General features: G+C 39.7%; 2 protein-coding genes, 1 long non-coding RNA gene and 1 pseudogene across 3 annotated transcripts in view; 3 read left to right on the top strand and 1 right to left on the bottom strand.

The window, feature by feature from the left end:
* The window catches only part of LOC149036512 (uncharacterized), a 116,142-nt gene extending 101,619 nt beyond the window's left edge, over nucleotides 1–14,523 (bottom strand). Inside the window, exon 1 of the long non-coding RNA XR_016181688.1 lies at nucleotides 13,294–14,523. This is a non-coding gene — a long non-coding RNA (uncharacterized LOC149036512). The remainder of the gene's footprint in view (nucleotides 1–13,293) is intronic.
* Nucleotides 298–3,624, top strand: LOC149036514 (uncharacterized; annotated as a pseudogene).
* On the top strand, nucleotides 3,664–6,236 carry LOC113670582 (tetratricopeptide repeat protein 28). The gene is made up of 2 exons (XM_089189288.1): nucleotides 3,664–5,519; nucleotides 6,022–6,236. The coding sequence occupies exons 1-2, from the start codon at nucleotides 3,688–3,690 to the stop codon at nucleotides 6,077–6,079; spliced, it is 1,890 nt and encodes a 629-aa protein (XP_089045414.1). The 5' UTR covers nucleotides 3,664–3,687; the 3' UTR covers nucleotides 6,080–6,236.
* On the top strand, nucleotides 10,602–11,964 carry LOC149036513 (uncharacterized). The gene is made up of 2 exons (XM_089189520.1): nucleotides 10,602–11,466; nucleotides 11,844–11,964. The coding sequence occupies exons 1-2, from the start codon at nucleotides 10,628–10,630 to the stop codon at nucleotides 11,962–11,964; spliced, it is 960 nt and encodes a 319-aa protein (XP_089045646.1). The 5' UTR covers nucleotides 10,602–10,627.
* Nucleotides 14,524–21,592: the final 7,069 nt, after the last annotated feature.

The following is a 21,592-nucleotide window of genomic DNA, read 5'->3' as shown; positions in this document are numbered from 1 at the left end:
ATCTCTGGTTACACAGATGCAGAAAGACATGCCACCAAACTTCTTGACACATTTAACCATGCCTGGAGACTAATCATCGAACTGGGAGACATAAATATAGCACAAAGCCGGTTTGTAGAGGCAAAGCAACTCCTTCAATGCGCACTCACCGTCAAGAAAACAATTGGTCACAAAAGAAAAGAAGCAGTGGCTAACTAAAGACTCGGAATTGTCTGTACTAGCCTAGGAGAATATCAGAATGCTAAAGAATATCACGAGAAAGCACTTGCCATCGCGATAGAAATTGGCGACAGAGCAGGAGAAGGAACAACATACGGGAACCTCGGAAATGTGTTTTATTCCCTTGGCGAATATCAGAATGCTAAAGAATATTACGAGAAAGCACTTGCCATCGCGATAGAAATTGGCCACAGAGCAGGAGAAGGAACAACATACGGGAGCCTCGGAAATGTGTTTTATTCCCTTGGCGAATATCAGAATGCTAAAGAATATCACGAGAAAGCACTTGCCATCGCGATAGAAATTGGCGACAGAGCAGGAGAAGGAACAACATACGGGAACCTCGGAATTATGTTTGGTTCCCTTGGCAAATACCAGAATGCTAAAGAATATAACGAGAAAGCACTTGCCATCGCGATAGAAATTGGCCACAGAGCAGGAGAAGGAACAAGATACGGGAACCTCGGAAGTGTGTTTGATTCCCTTGGCGAATATCAGAATGCTAAAGAGTATTACGAGAAAGCACTTGCCATCGCGATAGAAATTGGCGACAGAGCAGGAGAAGGAACAACATACGGGAACCTCGGAAGTGTGTTTTATTCCCTTGGCGAATATCAGAATGCTAAAGAGTATCACGAGAAAGCACTTGCCATCGCGATAGAAATTGGCCACAGAGCAGGAGAAGGAAGAAGATACGGGAACCTCGGAAGTGTGTTTTATTCCCTTGGCGAATATCAGAATGCTAAAGAGTATCACGAGAAAGCACTTGCCATCGCGATAGAAATTGGCCACAGAGCAGGAGAAGGAACAACATACGGGAGCCTCGGAAATGTGTTTTATTCCCTTGGCGAATATCAGAATGCTAAAGAGTATCACGAGAAAGCACTTGCCATCGCGATAGAAATTGGCGACAGAGCAGGAGAAGGAACAACATACGGGAACCTCGGAATTATGTTTGGTTCCCTTGGCGAATACCAGAATGCTAAAGAATATAACGAGAAAGTACTTGCCATCGCGATAGAAATTGGCGACAGAGCAGGAGAAGGAACAAGATACGGGAACCTCGGAAGTGTGTTTTATTGCCTTGGCGAATATCAGAATGCTAAAGAGTGTCACGAGAAAGCACTTGCCATCGCGATAGAAATTGGCGACAGAGCAGGAGAAGGAACAACATACGGGAACCTCGGAAGTGTGTTTTTTTGCCTTGGCGAATATCAGAATGCTAAAGAGTATTACGAGAAAGCACTTGCCATCGCGATAGAAATTGGCGACAGAGCAGGAGAAGGAACAAGATACGGGAACCTCGGAAGTGTGTTTTATTCCCTTGGCGAATATCAGAATGCTAAAGAGTATCACGAGAAAGCACTTGCCATCGCGATAGAAATTGGCGACAGAGCAGGAGAAGGAACAACATACGGGAACCTCGGAAGTGTGTTTGATTCCCTTGGCGAATATCAGAATGCTAAAGAGTATCGCGAGAAAGCACTTGCCATCGCGATAGAAATTGGCGACAGAGCAGGAGAAGGAACAACATACGGGAGCCTCGGAAATGTGTTTTATTCCCTTGGCGAATATCAGAATGCTAAAGAATATCACGAGAAAGCACTTGCCATCGCGATAGAAATTGGCCACAGAGCAGGAGAAGGAACAACATATGGGAACCTCGGAATTATGTTTGGTTCCCTTGGCGAATACCAGAATGCTAAAGAATATAACGAGAAAGCACTTGCCATCGCGATAGAAATTGGCGACAGAGCAGGAGAAGGAACAAGATACGGGAACCTCGGAAGTGTGTTTTATTGCCTTGGCGAATATCAGAATGCTAAAGAATATCACGAGAAAGCACTTGCCATCGCGATAGAAATTGGCGACAGAGCAGGAGAAGGAACAACATACGGGAACCTCGGAAGTGTGTTTGATTCCCTTGGCGAATATCAGAATGCTAAAGAGTATCACGAGAAAGCACTTGCCATCGCGATAGAAATTGGCGACAGAGCAGGAGAAGGAACAAGATACGGGAACCTCGGAAGTGTGTTTTATTCCCTTGGCGAATATCAGAATGCTAAAGAGTATCACGAGAAAGCACTTGCCATCGCGATAGAAATTGGCGACAGAGCAGGAGAAGGAACAACATACGGGAACCTCGGAAATATGTTTCGTTCCCTTGGCGAATATCAGAATGCTAAAGAGTATCACGAGAAAGCACTTGCCATCGCGATAGAAATTGGCGACAGAGCAGGAGAAGGAACAACATACGGGAACCTCGGAAATGTGTTGTATTCCCTTGGCGAATATCAGAATGCTAAAGAGTATCACGAGAAAGCACTTGCCATCGCGATAGAAATTGGCCACAGAGCAGGAGAAGGAACAAGATACGGGAACCTCGGAAGTGTGTTTTATTCCCTTGGCGAATATCAGAATGCTAAAGAGTATCACGAGAAAGCACTTGCCATCGCGATAGAAATTGGCCACAGAGCAGGAGAAGGAACAAGATACGGGAACCTCGGAAGTGTGTTTTATTCCCTTGGCGAATATCAGAATGCTAAAGAGTATCACGAGAAAGCACTTGCCATCGCGATAGAAATTGGCGACAGAGCAGGAGAAGGAACAACATACGGGAACCTCGGAAATATGTTTCGTTCCCTTGGCGAATATCAGAATGCTAAAGAGTATCACGAGAAAGCACTTGCCATCGCGATAGAAATTGGCGACAGAGCAGGAGAAGGAACAACATACGGGAACCTCGGAAATGTGTTGTATTCCCTTGGCGAATATCAGAATGCTAAAGAGTATCACGAGAAAGCACTTGCCATCGCGATAGAAATTGGCCACAGAGCAGGAGAAGGAACAAGATACGGGAACCTCGGAAGTGTGTTGTATTCCCTTGGCGAATATCAGAATGCTAAAGAGTATCACGAGAAAGCACTTGCCATCGCGATAGAAATTGGCCACAGAGCAGGAGAAGGAACAAGATACGGGAACCTCGGAAGTGTGTTTTATTGCCTTGGCGAATATCAGATTGCTAAAGAATATCACGAGAAAGCACTTGCCATCGCGATAGAAATTGGCGACAGAGCAGGATAAGGAACAACATACGGGAGCCTCGGAAATGTGTTTTATTCCCTTGGCGAATATCAGAATGCTAAAGAATATCACGAGAAAGCACTTGCCATCGCGATAGAAATTGGCCACAGAGCAGGAGAAGGAACAAGATACGGGAACCTCGGAAGTGTGTTTGATTCCCTTGGCGAATATCAGAATGCTAAAGAGTATCACGAGAAAGCACTTGCCATCGCGATAGAAATTGGCGACAGAGCAGGAGAAGGAACAACATACGGGAGCCTCGGAAATGTGTTTTATTTCCTTGGCGAATATCAGAATGCTAAAGAAAATCACGAGAAAGCACTTGCCATCGCTATAGAAATTGGCGACAGACCAGGAGAAGGTACAGCATACTCCAATCTTGGAATGGTGTACAGTAATCTCAATAAAAATCGGCAAGCTAAAGAATATTTGGACAAAGCAGTCGGCGTCAGTATTGCAATCGGTGACAGAGAACTTGAAGTCACGGCTATTGTAGGTTTGGCACATGTCTCTGCTTCTGTAAATGACATTCAGAAGGCAAAAGAACATTGTGAGAAGGCGCTTACAATCAGCAGAGAATGCAGCAATAGAGAATGCGAAGCACAACTATACCTATCCGTTGGTGGTCTATTTCGATCGTTTAGTGAATATGATAAGGCAGCATATTATTTACAGAAAGCTTGTTCGTTAAGTGGCCAAATCGGACACAAAATGACTGAGTTTAAAAGCCTTCTCGGTATTACAGTTTTAAAGATATCGCAGTTCGAGATTGTGGAGGCAATGAAATATCTTCTTCAAGGTATTGAAAAATATGAAAAAATCAGAACTCTTCAGAAAGGAAACAGTGAATGTAAAATTTCTCTATCAGAGAAACACGGTACTTTTCCCTACAAGTTACTCACTTACCTCCTTTGTAGTGCCGGAAAATTTCGAGATGCTCTCTATGCTGAGGAGCTGGGACGAGCAAGAGTCCTCGCAGAACTCATGGCAGACAAGTACTCCGCTGAAAGCCACATCTCAGCTGATCCACGGTTCGGGATTGAAAACATCGCGAGAAGAGAAAGTAACAGTGTTTTTTTGTACATTTCGTATGAAGATCGGCAAGTTCTGCTCTGGGTATTGAAAGCAAATGGAGACATTTTCTTTCGAAAAACAGACGAAGTGAAAATAGACACTCTTATTGCTGAGCAAGTTTGCGAAGTGGAAGGAGTTTTCAAAAAGAGCGCCAAATGCTTTGGTGTTTTACCCACAGCGAACTGCGAAGACCGATCGCTGGGTGACAACATGACGACATCTCTTCATGAAGAGAGCCAAACAAATTTGCGAGGTGACGAAACCAAAGATACCGGAAGAAGTCATCATTTGTGCTACGAATGGATCGTCGCACCTGTGGTAGATTTACTCACAGAGCCCGAAATCATCATTGTACCGGATCGTTTTTCGTACCGAGTCCCATTTGCTTCCTTGCGCGATGAACAAGCCGGAAAGTATTTATCGGAGAAGTACAGAGTACGCATCGTCCCTTCATTGACAACTCTCCGGCTTATTCAAGAATGTCCAGCAGACTATCACAGTCAAACTGGCGGACTGGTTGTGGGTGATCCTACGGTTGGCAAAGTGCAATACAATGGACGTCTCACTGACATTACACCATTGTTCTGTGCAAGTAAGGAAGCAGAAATAGTTGGTCAACTGCTGGGCGTTCAGCCTTTACTGGGAAGTCGCGCAACAAAGCAGGCAGTTCTTCAAGCAATACCTTCAGTGAGTCTGATACATGTTGCCGCACATGGGGATGTCAAAAGAGGAGAGATTGCCCTCTCTCCTCAATGTACTACTAACAGTACTCCACAAGAGGAAGACTACCTCCTGACAATGACCGACATTGAAGGAGTTCAAGTGCGAGCTAAACTGGTAGTACTCAGCTGTTGTCACAGTGGGCGTGGATTGGTTAAAAAAGAAGGAGTTATTGGAATCGCTCGAGCATTCTTAGCATCTGGTGCACGTTCAGTGTTGGTAGCATCGTGGGCTATAGAAGACAAAGCAACGGCGAAGCTCATGAAACATTTCTATAAACACCTTGTGCGTGGAGAAAGTGCTAGTGAATCTCTTCACCAGGCCGTGCAGTGGTTGAGAAGCAATGGATTCTCCAAACCTTCCCAATGGGCTCCGTTTGTGTTGATGGGGGATAACGTGACATTTGATTTTATGAAAAAAGGGTAAGTCTGGTTAGAATGAGCAACGATAAACCGATTAGCACACTTAACTTATTCAGTTCACTCAGTTATCGTAATTTTTTTTGTTTGTTTTTGTCTTTGTTTTTCATCCATAAAATGCCTCGAAAAAGAACTTGATTTTGTCTAGCGCTCGGAGCCAGAATTTTTTCACAGAAGGCTTTCTAAAATTGGCTTTGAATTAGCGTTTCTTTAGAATGCAATATACTCGGAAATAATTGGTCAAATTCGATGCGATACTACACGTTATGACGATGAAGGTAACTTGAGAAGCTGAAAAAGTTAACTTCTTTTCCGTGAAAAATCAACAAAAATAACAATAAATTGACAATCTTAAAGTCACTTTCGCATCAAGCATGGTATGTTCGACAAGTTTGGACAATTATACCCGCTGGAATTGAAGAAGAAAGTAATTTCTTTCATTGGAAATCTGTTCCGTCTACTTTAAAGGTGAAATAGTGACAAATTTATTATGTTTTTTTTTCAGGAAAGAGGAACTCGAGGAGGACAACAACGAGGCGAAGAAGAAACAGAGCGACTACTGATCCTACACAAAGATTCTTCTTCCTATACATTGTCGTTCAGTGGACACTAGTATTACTTTGCGAAGACATTTTTAATTTTTTTTTAAGTCAAGTAGTTGGTTTTGCGTGCTTTTGTAAGCAAGGCGTAATCGAAAGGCAACGACGATAAAACCTGCAATTAAGTCGTTTGATCTATTAAGTATACTATCAATAAGAAACTACAATAAATCGGGATGGGAAAACTGAACGCAGGAAATCAGCTTAATGTATAAAAATGTGAGAATGTGGCAAAGTTTCGTCAAAACTCAAAATTAATCCTTGATTTAAATCATTATAATTCTGTTTTCAATTCTCCCGTTGGACGCACACGTGATCATTAAAGAGTGATTAAGACTGTTCACAGGTGTAGGAGATGATAACAAACTAACAGAACAAGGAACAAAAAGTGCCGAGATACTGAAGACACAATAAAAAAAAGAGAAGGTAATTATGTAAAAATCAGACAGAGAAGAGAAAAATGCTTGAGAATTACCGCAAAAATCAAAGTGTTGTGAACAGGGCGCTACATATTAATCTAAAAGTTAAGTGGAGAAGAGAACAAACAAAGTGCAATATACTAAAAGAAAAGTATTAACAAATAGAGAAGAAGACAAACGGTAAGCGAATTACTAACGCATTAGTTAAAACACAGAAAAAAACGTTCCTGTTTGTCTGAAATAAACTCACACGTATTTATTTCATGGTCCATTGTCTGAGTAATTAGAAACCAAAATAAACTTACTTTACCTTAAGAGAGAGGGGGAGAGAGAGGGAGAGGGGAGAGGGGAGAGAGAGAGAGAGAGAGAGAGTTAGATTGCTCTGCGTATTTGCTACTATAAGTGCGTATTTGCTACCGTAGCAAATACTCACCGCGTATTTGCTACCGTAGCAAATACTCACACTGCGTATTTGCTACCACAAATGCGTATTTGCTACCGTAGCAAATACGCATAGTGCGTATTTGCTACCACGAATGCGTATTTGCTACAGTAGCAGATAGTCGTACCACAAATGCGTATATGTTTCTATTTTCAAATCTTTATATTAATAATTGTAAGCCTTTTACCTGTTGCCTATTCATTTAAGGCTCCACGTTTCACTTCGTGTGAAGTGCATTGAGTCCTATCGTGATGTACTTGTGTTTTGTAAATCAATAATAAAAGTATAGATACATTTTAACAGAAACCCTGTCCCTTTTTAACTGAATGTATGCACTAAGTAGAATGAGCTCAACAAAGCCCACACTAATCGAATGAAAGAAACTCAAACGAAGAATGATATCTAGAAATTTGAATACTGAAATGCTTTATGAATAATTAAGTAGTGTTAATTTTAACCCGACTAGGAGGGACAACTTTTTCTCATATAAACGCTCGATAAAGTTGTCTCGGTAAGGAGGGTTGTCTCAGGTACCCGATACCATATAAAAATGGCCTTATCCTAGCTCCCATGCTGTTCTAACTGATGCGTAAACCTACTATAAATGTGGTCCATGGTATATGAAATACCTATAACCAATCAAAATTCTGGAATAGCACTGTTGACTACTTTTTAATAGCGTGAAATAACGCGAGTGGCCTTTTTTTCAGAATACACAGAGGGGAGAGTGTACACAAAAAATTCCTCTCACAAGTAAAACACTTGATGTATACCACGCAAGGTTTTAATTTCAATTTTAATTTCAAAAATTCGCGTTAATTTTGTGAAAGAAAAAAAAACATTACTGTACATGGAACTGAATTTTAATAAACTTCGCGTAAATTTTGTTAAAATGCTTCGTTATATTCCTATGGCAAGGTAACTGATTTGTTACATGTTCAATCATATGACTAGATAACACTAATAAAACTTTTTGAATTAAGGTATAGCTATAAATGTGTTACCACAACGAGCCAGTTTTAGTGAGGGACTTTTATAAGTCCGAATAAGCTGTACACTTCCTTCAAGCTTAATCATTAATGGCAACTCCACTACGTTTTTGCCTTTTCTTTGAAAACTTGAAAGTAAACATTTTAGAATTGTGTCTAGCAAATGATTATTTACTCTTCTGTCATTATCACGTATATTGTTACGCCTCGCGCGCCTTGACTATCACCACGTCTTTAACATCGCAAATTATTCTCATTACATGACCCTTTAAAAGAATGTCTCTCACTTCACGAAGAGACACGGACGAACAACAACAACAACAAAAAAATGTTCCACAATACATATATATTTTTAGTTTCTTAACGTTTTAATGTTTTATTTTCGAGCTGCATGCGCTTCGTGCTCGTTTTTAACATTTTTCTTTTACCCTCATTTTTTCCAATTAATAGTGTCAATGAAAAGGACCGCAAAGAAGTTCCTTCGATCTCTGCAGATAATGGTATTTCACCATCCTCCAATGCCAAGCGCCCCGCGAGGATCTCTAGGATTTGTAAAAAGTGTAAGCGAAGTGTAAAAAATCTTAGTCGCCATCAGAAAGAAGTGCATGGCATGACAAAAATGCGTCGTAAGCTTGATGGTTATTTCACTGGGGAGAAAAAGGCACCCAATCGGCGAGTAAAATTCTGCCCCCTCTCACCATGCAAGATGTCCAAGACGCCAATTTTCCAGCTTGATAAACATCTTCAAAGTGGAATTCACAATCTGAAACCAAAGTCCTCAGCATATGTCAAGGCATTAGCGCAAGCCCCACGAGCGTCACTCTCAAAGGTGAATTCGTACTTAAAAAGGCAAAGAAAACAAAGAGCGCGGGCGAATGAACAGGCCACATCAGATAGGAAAAACTTTAAAGGAAACCTCAACGAGGAGTATGATGCATGCGATGAAGCTGGCAATTCTAACGAACAAAATATGAAATGCGACCCAGAAGACAACGACATGTACAGCGACCAAGATTATGAAGAATTAGGAAGAAGGGCACAGGGCAAAATAAGAAGTAGAGAAGAGAAAACTCGAGAAAAGAAACGTAGTAAAGAAGACAGTGACGAAGAGTATGACAGACTTGCACACAAGGCGTGGAAAAAGAATGAAGTTGAGAAAACAAGAGCTAGAGCCAAGAAACAAAATGCAAGAACCAGTGACAGTACCAGTGATGACCTTGTCGACAGTGACAAAGAATACAGGAAGCTAGTGACCGAAGGTTTGAATGCAGAATGCAAAGGAGACATAATGGAGAGCAACCACAAGGAAAGTTTCGATAATGATACAGAGGACAAGTGGGAAGAAGAGATTTACAGCGAAGAAGAGAATGCAAATACTCGTAACAAGAACGAAGATTTTGAATGTGTTGAGATCTCTGACAGTGAGGAGAGTCGAAAATTAGATCCTGATTACCTCTGTAGCGAAGAGTCGGATCCAGATACCTCGACACAATCAATCACATCAATCTCTTCCTCCTCTCTCTCTCAAGAATGCGAGGGACTATTGACTGAGCTAATTGAGGTAATTGGCGAGGACAAAATCAACGAAGGATCATTCCTTGATAATGACGAAGACTGGCGCGAAACGGTAAAACAGTTTAAAAGTAGAAGAATAGCTCAAGGCCATACCTTCAAGAGTGAGCTCGAGTCTGCTGAGGAACTGGCGCGAGTCAACGAAGATAGCATGTATGAGGCATTTCATGAAGCACTTGATGGAGATGAGAGCGATAACGACGAAGCATTGGACACAAACTGGGTCCCAAGCGACTGTGAAATCAGTGAAAACGATAACATCAAGACCAAAGGCCAACCTGGAGGCGTTGACCTAAGCACGGGAACACTGCTGACAGAGTTCTATGAATGGTTGACGGACGTAGACGGAGGATATCGAAGCGAAAAAATGGTGCAGCAGTACAAATCTCAGGTTTTAAGCGTCATAAAGAGGCTTCAGATGAATGAAACGGAAGTCAGACACGACAATCCAAAACCACCCGTGTACCTGTTCTTGCTTCCTGGAAAAGAAGGAGTAACTCTGTTGAAGCAATTGTTGTCATATGCTGTTTCCAAGTACCAACCTGGAACTGTGCGCTCATATCTTATGAGTTTGCGTTTATTTTATAAATTTTTGACGCAAGAACGCAAACCCGACATGTCTGAAGTAAGCGTTGACATGTTAAACGCCCGCCGGGATCTGATGTCTTCCTGGTCATCGGCCCAAAAGAAGAAAGTTCTGAGAAGAAAGCTTCAGAAGCACGAGGAAGATTTTAAGAAAATGATCACCAGTGAAAATCTCTACCAAATCTGCCATGGTGATCAGCGAATAAATGCAATAAAACAGCTTGGCAATTCGTCAAAGGAAACCAGTCAGGGGGCCGAGGTTCAAAGGATAATCAGCGACAAAACTCACTGCGAAGTAAGGGATTGGTTGATGACTCGTCTCGTCATCGACAATAGTGGAAGAAGTGGGGTCATTGCAAACATGACCGTAGCTGAATTCAAGGACGCCGTTTATCACTCGGGTACAGACGAAGACCAGGCTCGTTACAGAATCCTTGTTAGTAACCACAAAACAGCTGACCAGTATAGTTCTGCGGTTATCTGGGTATATGACGATTTGTACAAAATGATGGACGTGTACCTAAGAACTGTACGAAGCCAGTTCACGGCAGCTACCCCACAGGTTGAACAACTATTCATTTCAAGCAACGGGATGCCCCTAACATCTTCGCAGGTATCAACGTCGGTATGGCGAACTTTCCAGAGAGAGGGGATTGTGACAGAGGGAAGAATATCTGCCACAATTATACGGAAGTCTCTTGCTACTGGTATGCATGTCCACATGCCAGATGAAAAGGATCATCTCGCTGCCCTAGCCCAGCATAAGACCCTGACACAAGCCAGGTATTATCGTGTCCACGATAAGCTTGTCGAAACTGACCTTGGCCGAAGGGCAGTGAGCAAACTTGTTGCCCTCAAATCAAGCAACGTTCATCAGCCACAGAATGATCCCAAGGAGACTAAAGCAGTCCCAAAGCCGTGGAAGAGGGAGGAAACGGAACATCTGAAGGAGCTATTTAAACAAGACCTCGAGACAGGCGCTATCGAGGAGGCCAACGTGAAGGAAAAACTAACAACAACAACGCTTCTGGAGGAACGCCCCTTGAAGGCTGTGGTCTTAAAGCTCCGGAGACTAAGAGAAGAACACATGAAAGGTTGCGAGCCCCCATCTGACATAGAGTCTGCTGAAGCGAAAGTCAAGAGGTATCTTGATTCAGCCCAACCAGAAGCTGCGCCGTCATCCATATCGCACATCACAGGCTCGGTATCTGCTGAATCTTCAAGGTTATGGAAAAAATTCACGGAAGAGCAGGCAACCCATCTTTTCAAATTAACCAAAGACCTTATTGAAGCTAACGCTATCAAGAAAGAAGTCGTCTGGCAGCGGGTGAAAGGCGACAAAATGTAATTGTACTTGTTTGTCATGCACAAAAAAATCCTACAAACATAAATGCAAAAGAAAGAAAGATGGTAAACAAGGGAAGTAACGGGAGTTCATTAGCAGGAAACAATAAGGCATATAACATACCTAAAGACCCCTCGTGATCTCACAGATGAAAAGGTTATACATTACAATTAGTGAAATAGACTGATTAAATGATCATCAGGCTGCGTAATTAATTTACTGCTTAAATTGCTTAATCATATACTCATGAGGGCTGTAAAATTAGTTTTGTGGACATCAAGGAGGAGATTATTTAATAGTTATAAAAAAAAATAGAAGTTTAAGTTGAGATTATACACAGGGCAGCTTAAGACAGTGTTGACAACGTTTTTTTTAGGTCACTGGAACTCGAGCTATTGTCAGGAAGAGAGGATCAGGAAGAAGAAATGAGAACAAAACAGCGATTAGCAGACAAGGTCAGAAAAATGGCGCGGGAAAGTAAAGTAAAGAGGAAGTGAATCACGACTAAATACCTAATGGTTACTTTCTCCATAGTTATGGAGTATGTGTCATAGTATCAGAGTAACACTTGTTATTTAGTTGCGTTTCGTTTTATATTCAAAGTCTACAGGGGTGTTTTCTTGTTAGTTAGGTTTGCTTTTATCGGAGTGTGTTGAAAGTCTTTTCCTTAGTTACCTAACAGCATCATTAATGAATAGGCATCAGTTCAACACTGTTGTCAATTACTAAAACGCTCCAGAATGTTATAAGAAACAAAAATGACGACGGTAAAATGTGGGTTAGAATAATCACTAGTTCCCTGATAACGTCGTTAATTAATCGCACTATATCTCCCACGCGATTATCAATAACTAAAGGTTGCTTTCTACTTATTATACCTAGACGCAACTAAATAACGGGTGTACCCTGATAGTATTATTAAGCCCAAATAATGGATCAAAAACGTTGTTTTTAACAATAAGAGCAAAGGCGTGCATAGTTAAGTAACCGTATATGTGGGCTTCTTCGGCTTTGAGTGAGTTAAAGAGTCAGTTTTAATTGTTACCTGACAGCGTCGTTAACGATTGCGCAGGTCGTCTACAATACCGGCTTGCACTTATAAGAACCAAAGGACGGTTTAAATCTGATAGTATCATTAAGGCCGTGTAACGTAACAGATCAAAAACTATGCTCTTGACTACTAAAGGAATGCCTACAACATAGGTTAATTCGGCCTGAACCGAACAATATGCCGATCGTTAACATTGAGTTTAAAGACCTTTTTAGTTCCCTGACAGCGACAGCAATAAATGCTTTTCGATAGCTACCTGACAGCGTCGTTCAGTGAATGCGCAACAGATCGTCTATACGATTAAGGATCACTGAAGTGCACCTTAAAGCCGTTTACAACAAAATTAACTAACGAGTGTAACTTTTACACTATCGTTAGGCTGGAATAGCCTCTTCTTTTGTTATGACGTTTTTAATAAACGCGAGCATTATTTTGGACACAATTTATAATCACTTCGAAAAAGCAAAACTTAACTTCTAGTACGTGTAGTTAACCTGTAGTACAGGTTAGTTTTTACATCATCAATTAACATTTTTATTAAACAAATTCTTACTGTCAGGCCTTTGTGTCATTTTCAAGGTTTATGTTAAAAAATCGTTAACCATAGTTTTAGTTCATTATGTGCTAAAAATTTACTTTTAGTATATAGTTAATGTCTAATACGCTTTGTAGATCATTGAACATTTTGATTATATACATTCTTTATGCCTGACCTTGGTGTCCTTTTCAAAGATTGTAAAAAAAAAAATAGTTAATCATAGTTAACTTTTAGTACTTTTTAACTCGTGAATTGCGCGCATGCGCAAGAGCGAGTTATAGATACGATGTGGGGAATAGCATTCGCTCGCTCGCTCGCTCGCTCGCTCGCTCGCTCGATTGGTCGATTCCTGTAAACTTTTTTTAGATTTTAGGCTTTTGAGTACATTTGATAGTTTTTGGCGAGCAATAAACAGACGAAATGGCGACCTTTGTTGCTAAGAATAGTGGTGGGGTGAAAAAGAAGCCAATGATAATCTTAAAAGAGTTTTTTTTTTCGTTTTAGTTTCAACAAGCGGCGCCAGCGACTGGCAAGCATTCAAGGATTCACACTGAAATAACAACAACCTTCGTTTTTCATAAAATTGTAATTTACAATCCTTGAACTTGAAAACAATCCGAAGATTCATTGAAAATATCACTTACTGCGAAGCGCTCGGAGTTTACAGATGTTCAAAAGCTTTTTCTGTTATAGCGTGAGATTGAGGACAAAATTGATCATTACGTTTCGTCGCGTGTGTTTTTCCTGTGTGAAGCAACAAAAGATGCAGGCGACTGACTAAATAACAAGTTAACACGAAAATCAAATAACACTTAGACAAACAATTTTAGCTACCGATTTTCAGTGAATTTTTAAAGAACAATTTTCTCGTAAGTTTTAAGACAATTTGAAGATTCAACATATATACAACGTACTAAAATGCGAAAGTTACACACCACAAAATTGATAAATAGGCCTGAAATGAAATTCTATCTTGTTATTGATTATACGTTGCCTAGCACGTGACTTAAATCTACCCAGGCGGAGATCTAAAATGACGGTGGCAGGCTTGGTTTAGTTATATCACTCAAAACTCGTTCCCGTTTGTCTCATTTGATAAAGAGGGAATCGTTAATGTTTTCATTAAGACAGTATTGCCTTGATTTTCTAATATTTACAACGAAAGACAGTAAATTTCACTTTTCACCCACATTTACTTCCAACCTTTTTTTTTGAACCAGAAACAAAAATGATAGACGTTTAAAACACATGACATCATCCACCTTGTTAAATGTAATAGCATGATCATTTCAATTGTAATGCCTTATTGCCCCAACGTTACTTTGTTTCTTTGCTACATTAGCGAACACTGAACTACTGCTCGTACTCTAGATGACAATCAACCACAAAATTCCCTAAACCAGATAACATTAAACATAATCTCAAAAACCATGTGTCAATTCACGAGTTTGCTCACAGAGCACTTTGATTGTACCAAAAATTTACTTATAGTATGTAGTTGATGTTTAGTGCGTTTTTACATCATTGAACATTGGGATTATACAAAACATCATTGAACATTGGGATTATACAAATTCCGGCTGTCTCTGGCCTTGGTGTTCTTTTCGAGGCTCATGTTAGAAAAAGGTTGTTGTTGACCATAGTTAACTTTAAATACGTTTTAATCTAAGAGTTAACCTTAAGTGCTTAGTTCAAGTGTAGTACGTTTTGTACATCGTTGAACTTTTTGATTATACATATCTAATATTTTCCTATGAAATTTTGATTGTCCAGTCTTGTAAACTGTTTTTGCGACCAGTCCTTACGACAAAATAAAGGTAAACAGATCATCAACCAAAGCAGTCGGTCACTGCGACTAGTTCGTTCGTTTAAACACTACATGGGACTTATCTCTGTTGTAGGTCATTAGCTTGACCGTCCCTACGTGTTTTCCGAATTGTATGTTAAAAAAGTTGTGGCTAGACATGGCTTCCTTTTTGTACTCTTTTTTAATCTGAGGTCAGCGTTAAGGACATAGTCAACCATTAATACGTTTTTGAACAGCTATCACACATTTTTATTGTACCCTTCCTGACCGCCTGGCCGTGGGGTCCTTTTTGAAGCTTATGTTATAAAATTATTAACGAATAAAAAACGTTTTACTTGGATAATTCTTTATTTCATGATGTTTTACTTCTATCTTGCATCTGCCTGATAGAAGACGTTATGAGCTAGTTTCGAATTACGCTTCACTGATCCTAAACAAAAGATCCAAGTCGAGGTTCAGGGGAATTATTTGAATTTTCTTTTTTTTTTTTCCCTCAACCTCGACTTCGCTCCTTTGTTCGGGATCAGTAGAGAGTATTTACAAGGTAGCCTATTTATCATTATCATTACCCTCTCCTTATTCGCACTGGAACGATTTCTCTGTTTGAGAAGACAGGACTTTACCAGTTACATCAAACATACCACTTCCTACTTTATTGTTTTCGGGTATCTATCCATCCATTCACTTTGTGATATACTGATTTAGCGAAAACAGATCGCATTTAAGTATGTACTAAATAGTTACAAACGTTTAATTTAATTGGCAGAATTGAAAAATTAAAAAATTTCTGGACATTTGATCATTTCCCTATTAACTGTAATTCGTGCGTCGCTCTAGGAGATATTGTCAAATGATATTTAAAGAAAAAATGTTGGTATGTTGGCCTTTGTTGGTGTATTGATCTCTCAACTTACTTTGCAAACTTCCTCCAGGTGAAATTTCATAACAATGAATCAGACGAATGTTTTTACACTGAATGATGTACTTTTCTATACTTTTTCTGTTCTTTTCTTCTAAGTGGGTCAAATATTAAGTGCTGGCCTGAACGCAACTGACAAATTCGATATAATATATAAGTAAAATTAGTAAGTACAAACTAGAACTATACTGAAGTGAATATATGAAATTCATATGTTTGTACTGCGGAGTACACTTACTTCAAATCTCGTTCAAGCCTGAATTATTTTCAGGCAAATTATCATGTTGCTAATGAGAAGGAATGAGGAAAGGAGGCAGTCTCTCGTCAAGCAATCGAGCAAGAACCTTACACAGTGTATCAAACTGGGGGTGAATATGGTATCGCCGCTTAAGCGACGAACGAAAGCAAATCGTTTTGAAAAAGCTCCTCGAAACAAGCTAGTGTCAGTAGTGGTCTTGATCGGCGACGTGTAAACGAAAGGCGTAACGTCATCGAAAGAGCTCTATGCGGTTGCAAAATTTATGAACCCTGTCTGTATAAACGCTGCACGAGGTATGCTTTCTCTACCTTAGCCACTTCCGTGTGGTCCAATAGCTTTGTCACCTTTTCATTCACTGGGTGGTTAAGAGGGACTCCTTTGTATTCTGACCAGTAATATTAAGTTTGTATGATCTCTTACTCAGGGGGTAGATCATGTGATTTATAAGTTCAGTTACAAGACACACGGATATTTAAGAATTTAAAAGCATAAAACCACTAAAGAGCATTAAAGCTCATTAAAGGGCATTACTCATCAAAACATCTAAGCTAAAAAAGTAACAAAAGACGAAGGAAGACTCAATGAAACAACGCAAGCCTTAAACTTATCTAACAAAATAGGAAGACTAAAGATTTAACATGAGACTAAAAATAACTATGAAAGGAAAATGTTTTACTTTTTCTTCGTTTAGGGCGTGTTACTTGTTCGCTCTCTTGTCTAGGACCCCTTTGGATATCACCCTCGTTGCTGAATGGGCCATCCTGGCAAAATAAAGATTACCTTACCCTTTCTCTTATCTATTCTCTTAAGATGATGTCACACGGGACGATTTTTAACGACAATTTTTAACGGCGATTTTAAATCCATGTTTCACAAGACAACTTTTGACGCAACATTGTTGCGACAACAGTATGTTACACGGGACGATTTTTAAGGCAACATTGCGCGCGCGATCAATAACAACGTCAGTATTTCCGCAGAAACTACATTTGAAATACTTTCACTGAATGTTGCTTTATCTTCTCCAATTCTCATGACCTCTCTCAGCTTACATGCCCTCAGACTTTTTCACACTCCTACTAGCTCGTCTAATGTGAAGTTGAATTCAAAGCGCTCCTTCGGTCTTTTAAAGCGGTTTCTTTTTATTCTTTCGCTGCTTTCTTCGGCAATTTTAGGGACACGTCCCACAAAATTAGTCTCACCTTGTAGAAAGCGATGAGTTTACACCTATCGTTGTTATCAAGATGTACTTCTGGTATAAATGTCTCGACCGGAGCGGCCTCACTGTCAACAATCTCCGCCATTTTGTTTATTGACATGAAAAAAGAAAAAATGCTGACGTTGACTGATCACGCGTTGTACATTCTGGTACGATGTTGCGTTAAAAGTCGATGGCGAGGGTGTTACATCATCAATGCATCACATTTTCTAAAGAAAAATCAACTTTGTCACCAAAAACTGAAAGTGGGTATTTGCTACTAAATGCGTATTTGCTACGAAATACATTTTTCTAAATAAATCGTCAAAAAGTGCTAAATTGAATTATTCGAAAATGGAAGCAGTTCTTCTTTCAAAGCGCAAGCCATATGTGGAACAATTATTTTGTTATAAAGAAAAGAAGGACATTTATGAGGAAAAAAGATTCCAGTACCTTCAAAAAAATCTTCAACTTTAAGGTCGAGTTTACTTCATAGCCTCAGACAGGATTTGGTTCAAAAATTGACGTGGGAAAGAACAAAAAATATTTGAGCTCGACGGGGGCTTTGGTGGAAAATATCTTTTCGTAAATGACCTTTAGAATAATCAAAAATATAAAATTTCTAATTATTTTAGGGTCCGTGTACCTATGACTGAGTATTTGCTACGTCTGTCTGATGAAATTCCCGATATTTTCTTCACAATGCTCGTAATTCTCTTCATCGCAATGTGGCCACGAAAAAGAATGTTTAAATGAAAGGTCTATATCCCCAAAACATATCTTAAGTCCTTTTTAATGAATAAAAAAAGGAAAAGGAGATAAGGTAGCAAATAGACAGACAACAATCTAAAGAGAGAGAGAGAGAGAGAGAGAGAGAGAGAGAGAGAGAGAGAGAGAGAGGGAAAGAGGGGGAAATCGCTAAAAATCGTGAGCCCCAAAATAAACATTGTTTAATTTGTTACTCCGGATTTGCGTAACATTTCCAATTTGTTGGGCTGGATTTACGTAACATTTCCTGTTTGTGGATGTTTTTTGCTATTCTCACCCCACATGATTTGAACGTGATTTGTACTGTAAACGTCTAGTGTATTAGTAGTTCAATTTTGTTCATCTGTTAAATCCCTGATGAAGTCTGTGTGATCAGACGAAACCGGTCAGATAATAAACTAAGTTGACAAGATTGTTGCCGTGTGCTGCTCACTAGATTTTATTAAAAAAATAAATTTAAAAAAAATTAAAAAAGGGAGGTAAATGAAATACAACTGATATTTTTCCCTTTCAGCTGTGAGATAAAAGAGATCGAGAAGACGAAAACATGTAACGAAGGTATGAAAAGATCAGTTTTGTTTGAGAGAAAAATTTTTCAAGAGGACGAGTTATTACAGTAACAATGATTCAGGGTCAGTGCGATCATTAAACAGCAAACCGGAAAGAAAATTTAGGGCCAAAATTGGATTTGTATCATTTTGCAGATGAAACTAACAACAGCAAATTAGAGGAAGAGAGCAATGATGTGCAAGAGTTTAAAGCCGAGCTTACCGAGGATGTTAAATGGTTTATGGTTTCTAAAGAAGATGAGAATGTAGAGGAAGGCATTTGCGAAGACATCACCTCCCCTGATATTCATGTAAAGGTAACAGCCATTCAAGAAGCGAACATCACAAGAATTGAAACTAAGGAAGTAGAAGAGGAAGCCTTTGAACATGACCAGTGGCTGGACGTCACCGAAGGAGAATCTTGGGGTGATATTGTCTCAAGGGAGATTCCTCTAGAGGATATCACTCTGTTTGAAGTGGCGAGAAATCTCCAGTGGTTGGATCTGGTCGATGCAGAATATGAAACAGAGACTCAAGCCACTACCAAACAAGTTCACTCAGTTGAGAGTCATGCCAAGAAAGTTTCTCAAGATACCGGGATGAAAGGAATGGAAACGGCAGAAGTCCAAAAGGGCTGTGAGGATAACAACAAAGTTGCAAAGGATATAAAGGTACTCCACCTTACTTGGGAAGATCTCCTGTTACCAAACAATCACATGGAAACAGGGAGTCAACCCACTACCGAGCACGTTCACTCTGTTGGGAATCATACCAAGAAAGTTTCTCGTGATACCGAAATGAAAGAAATGGAAACTGCAGAAGTCCAAGAGAGCTGTGAGGACAACAAAGTGGTTTCCAAGGAGATAAATGTGCTCCGCCTTACTTGGGAAGAACTTCTCTTAGCAGAGAGACTCATGGAATCAAAGAAACACGCGGAAGCAGAGATTCAACCCAATAACGAACAAGTTCACTCTGGTGAGAGTCATGACGAGAAAGTTTCTCGAGATACCGAAATGAAAGAAATGGAAACTGCAGAAGTCCAAGAGAGCTGTGAGGACAACAAAGAAGTTACTAAGGAGATAAAGGTGCTCCGCCTTACTTGGGAAGAGCTTCTCTTAGCAGAGAGACATATGGAGTCGGCTGTTGTGGAAGATTTGAGTTCAGATCAAGTCGAGTCAACAAGATTAACTTTGGCAAAAGAAGATCCTGCAATCCAGGCCTTTAAGATCATATCCAATGATAGGTAAGGGCGACTCACCCAGGTGGAAGGGAAATTACAACATCAATTAATTAATTTAGCGTATACCACATGGGTGAATAGTGTGCGTGCTAATTGATTGGTTCGGAAGTGATTAGCAAGTATTATTCACTTTATAGTAGCTAAAGAGACAAAATCGCGCGTCAGCAATATAATTACCAACAATTTTTGGGAGTAATGACAGAAATAAACTAATCTGTTTGGCTTCTCAGTGGTATATACTTAAAACAATGATTCACCTCAGAGTCGCAACTCGGTAAATATCAACTCCTATTCACCTCCACTTCGGTAAATAATTATTTAATTTGAAGTATTATTGTGTGTCTCACGATGTTTTACTACAGATCGGCGGACAAACGAAGAAAAACATTCACGACACCGTGAGACAAATCAATCATTCTTCAAATAGAAAGTGTATTCCACTACATGAACTTTCACAGGATGTAAAAATCAGCTTAGCTTTAGACTAGATCAGGCTATAATGCATTTGAGCACAGGCAGAAGGATGTTTATTTCCTTCATAGAAATTACCACAATGATTGACAGTGGCATAAAACAAACATGTAAGAGTTCGAACCTCAGAGTTCGTTTGCTTTTTCAAGCTATAGTTAATTAGAGATCATAGACAGATTCTCAGACAAAAATATGGCTCAGAGGAGTATGGAAATCATTTTCCACAGGAAGAGGTCTAAAGAAAAGAAGAAACGAAGTAAAGTAAAAAGGAAAGAAACATCAAAAAGTGTGGCCGAAGAAGACTCTGCCATTCTGGATTACAAGGAGATACCCAGCCATTGGTGAGTGAAAGTTTCCTAGACTATGTAATTGACCATGAAACAAGGAAAATTAAGAAGCCAATCTGCAAAATCTACTTCAAGGCAGTTTGCACAATCCTAACCACAGAATAAAAAACTATTGCAAGCTGTAATAGTAAATACAAATCGCAGCAGACAACTCATAGATAGAATGTATAGATCATAACAATCTGACACTTGATACTTGCAGGGAAAGATCTCAGGTCAAGAAGAGAAAAAGGAAACTAAGAAAGGAAAGAAAACAAGCACAACAAACATCCCCAAGCGTGGCTGAGAAAGACCCTGCTATCGCAAATAAAAATCCATCAAATGTTCCCTACGGCTTAAACTGTGATAAACTATAATGTTAACTTAATTAAAGCACAACTTCTTGTTTGCATACTTTTGTTTGCCAGCACTATTTTTATGCGAAACATCACCACTGTAGTTTGGAAAGGATCAAGAAAGCGGAGACTTTTCAAACGTTTGTTTAAAAATACAAACAAAAAGACTGAATGAAGTATAACCTACTGCTGAAATTCTTTTCAAAAGTAGACAAAAAGTACGTCTTAAATACGGACGTATTATTTAAGATTTAGCATTCCGGCTGAATAAAATTGAATTCTTAGAAGATCTGTTCCAAACAATCTCTGTTTTTTATACATTTGTGGTTATTACGTGGGCTAAACATACTCTTTAGGACGCCTTATGCCGTGATTCCTATAACAAACTGGCCAGTTTGGTGTGATGATGCACTTTGCCTGAGTTAGTGGAAAAATGTATTGTAATAATTTTGGTTGAACCAGACTGAACCACTTGTCGCTCTAATGAGTGCACATTTTATCTTCTAATCGAGTCAAGTGGATTTAAAAACGCGTTTTCGGACAGTACACTGCTATAAAATTTCAGAGAACATATTTCGTTGACTTAAGCTAATAAGACAACAGCCCTTTTTTTAATGTTCCGTCGCCTTTATGGGCCCGAAGTT

Source organism: Pocillopora damicornis, chromosome 12 (assembly GCF_964200805.1).
Source record: "Pocillopora damicornis chromosome 12, jaPocDami1.2, whole genome shotgun sequence".
Classification (NCBI taxonomy): Eukaryota; Metazoa; Cnidaria; class Anthozoa; order Scleractinia; family Pocilloporidae; genus Pocillopora; species Pocillopora damicornis.
Note: the sequence above shows the minus strand (reverse complement) of the source record. Positions and strands in the feature narration are given on the sequence as shown.

Bases quoted from the DNA above. Each gene is read 5' to 3' on its own strand.
- LOC149036513 (XM_089189520.1), top strand. From the start codon at position 10,628: ATGATGGACGTGTACCTAAGAACTGTACGAAGCCAGTTCACGGCAGCT. The intron at 11,467-11,843 runs GTAATTGTACTT...CGTTTTTTTTAG, and splicing joins CGGGTGAAAGGCGACAAAAT to GTCACTGGAACTCGAGCTAT.
- LOC113670582 (XM_089189288.1), top strand. From the start codon at position 3,688: ATGGTGTACAGTAATCTCAATAAAAATCGGCAAGCTAAAGAATATTTG. The intron at 5,520-6,021 runs GTAAGTCTGGTT...TTTTTTTTTCAG, and splicing joins TTTGATTTTATGAAAAAAGG to GAAAGAGGAACTCGAGGAGG.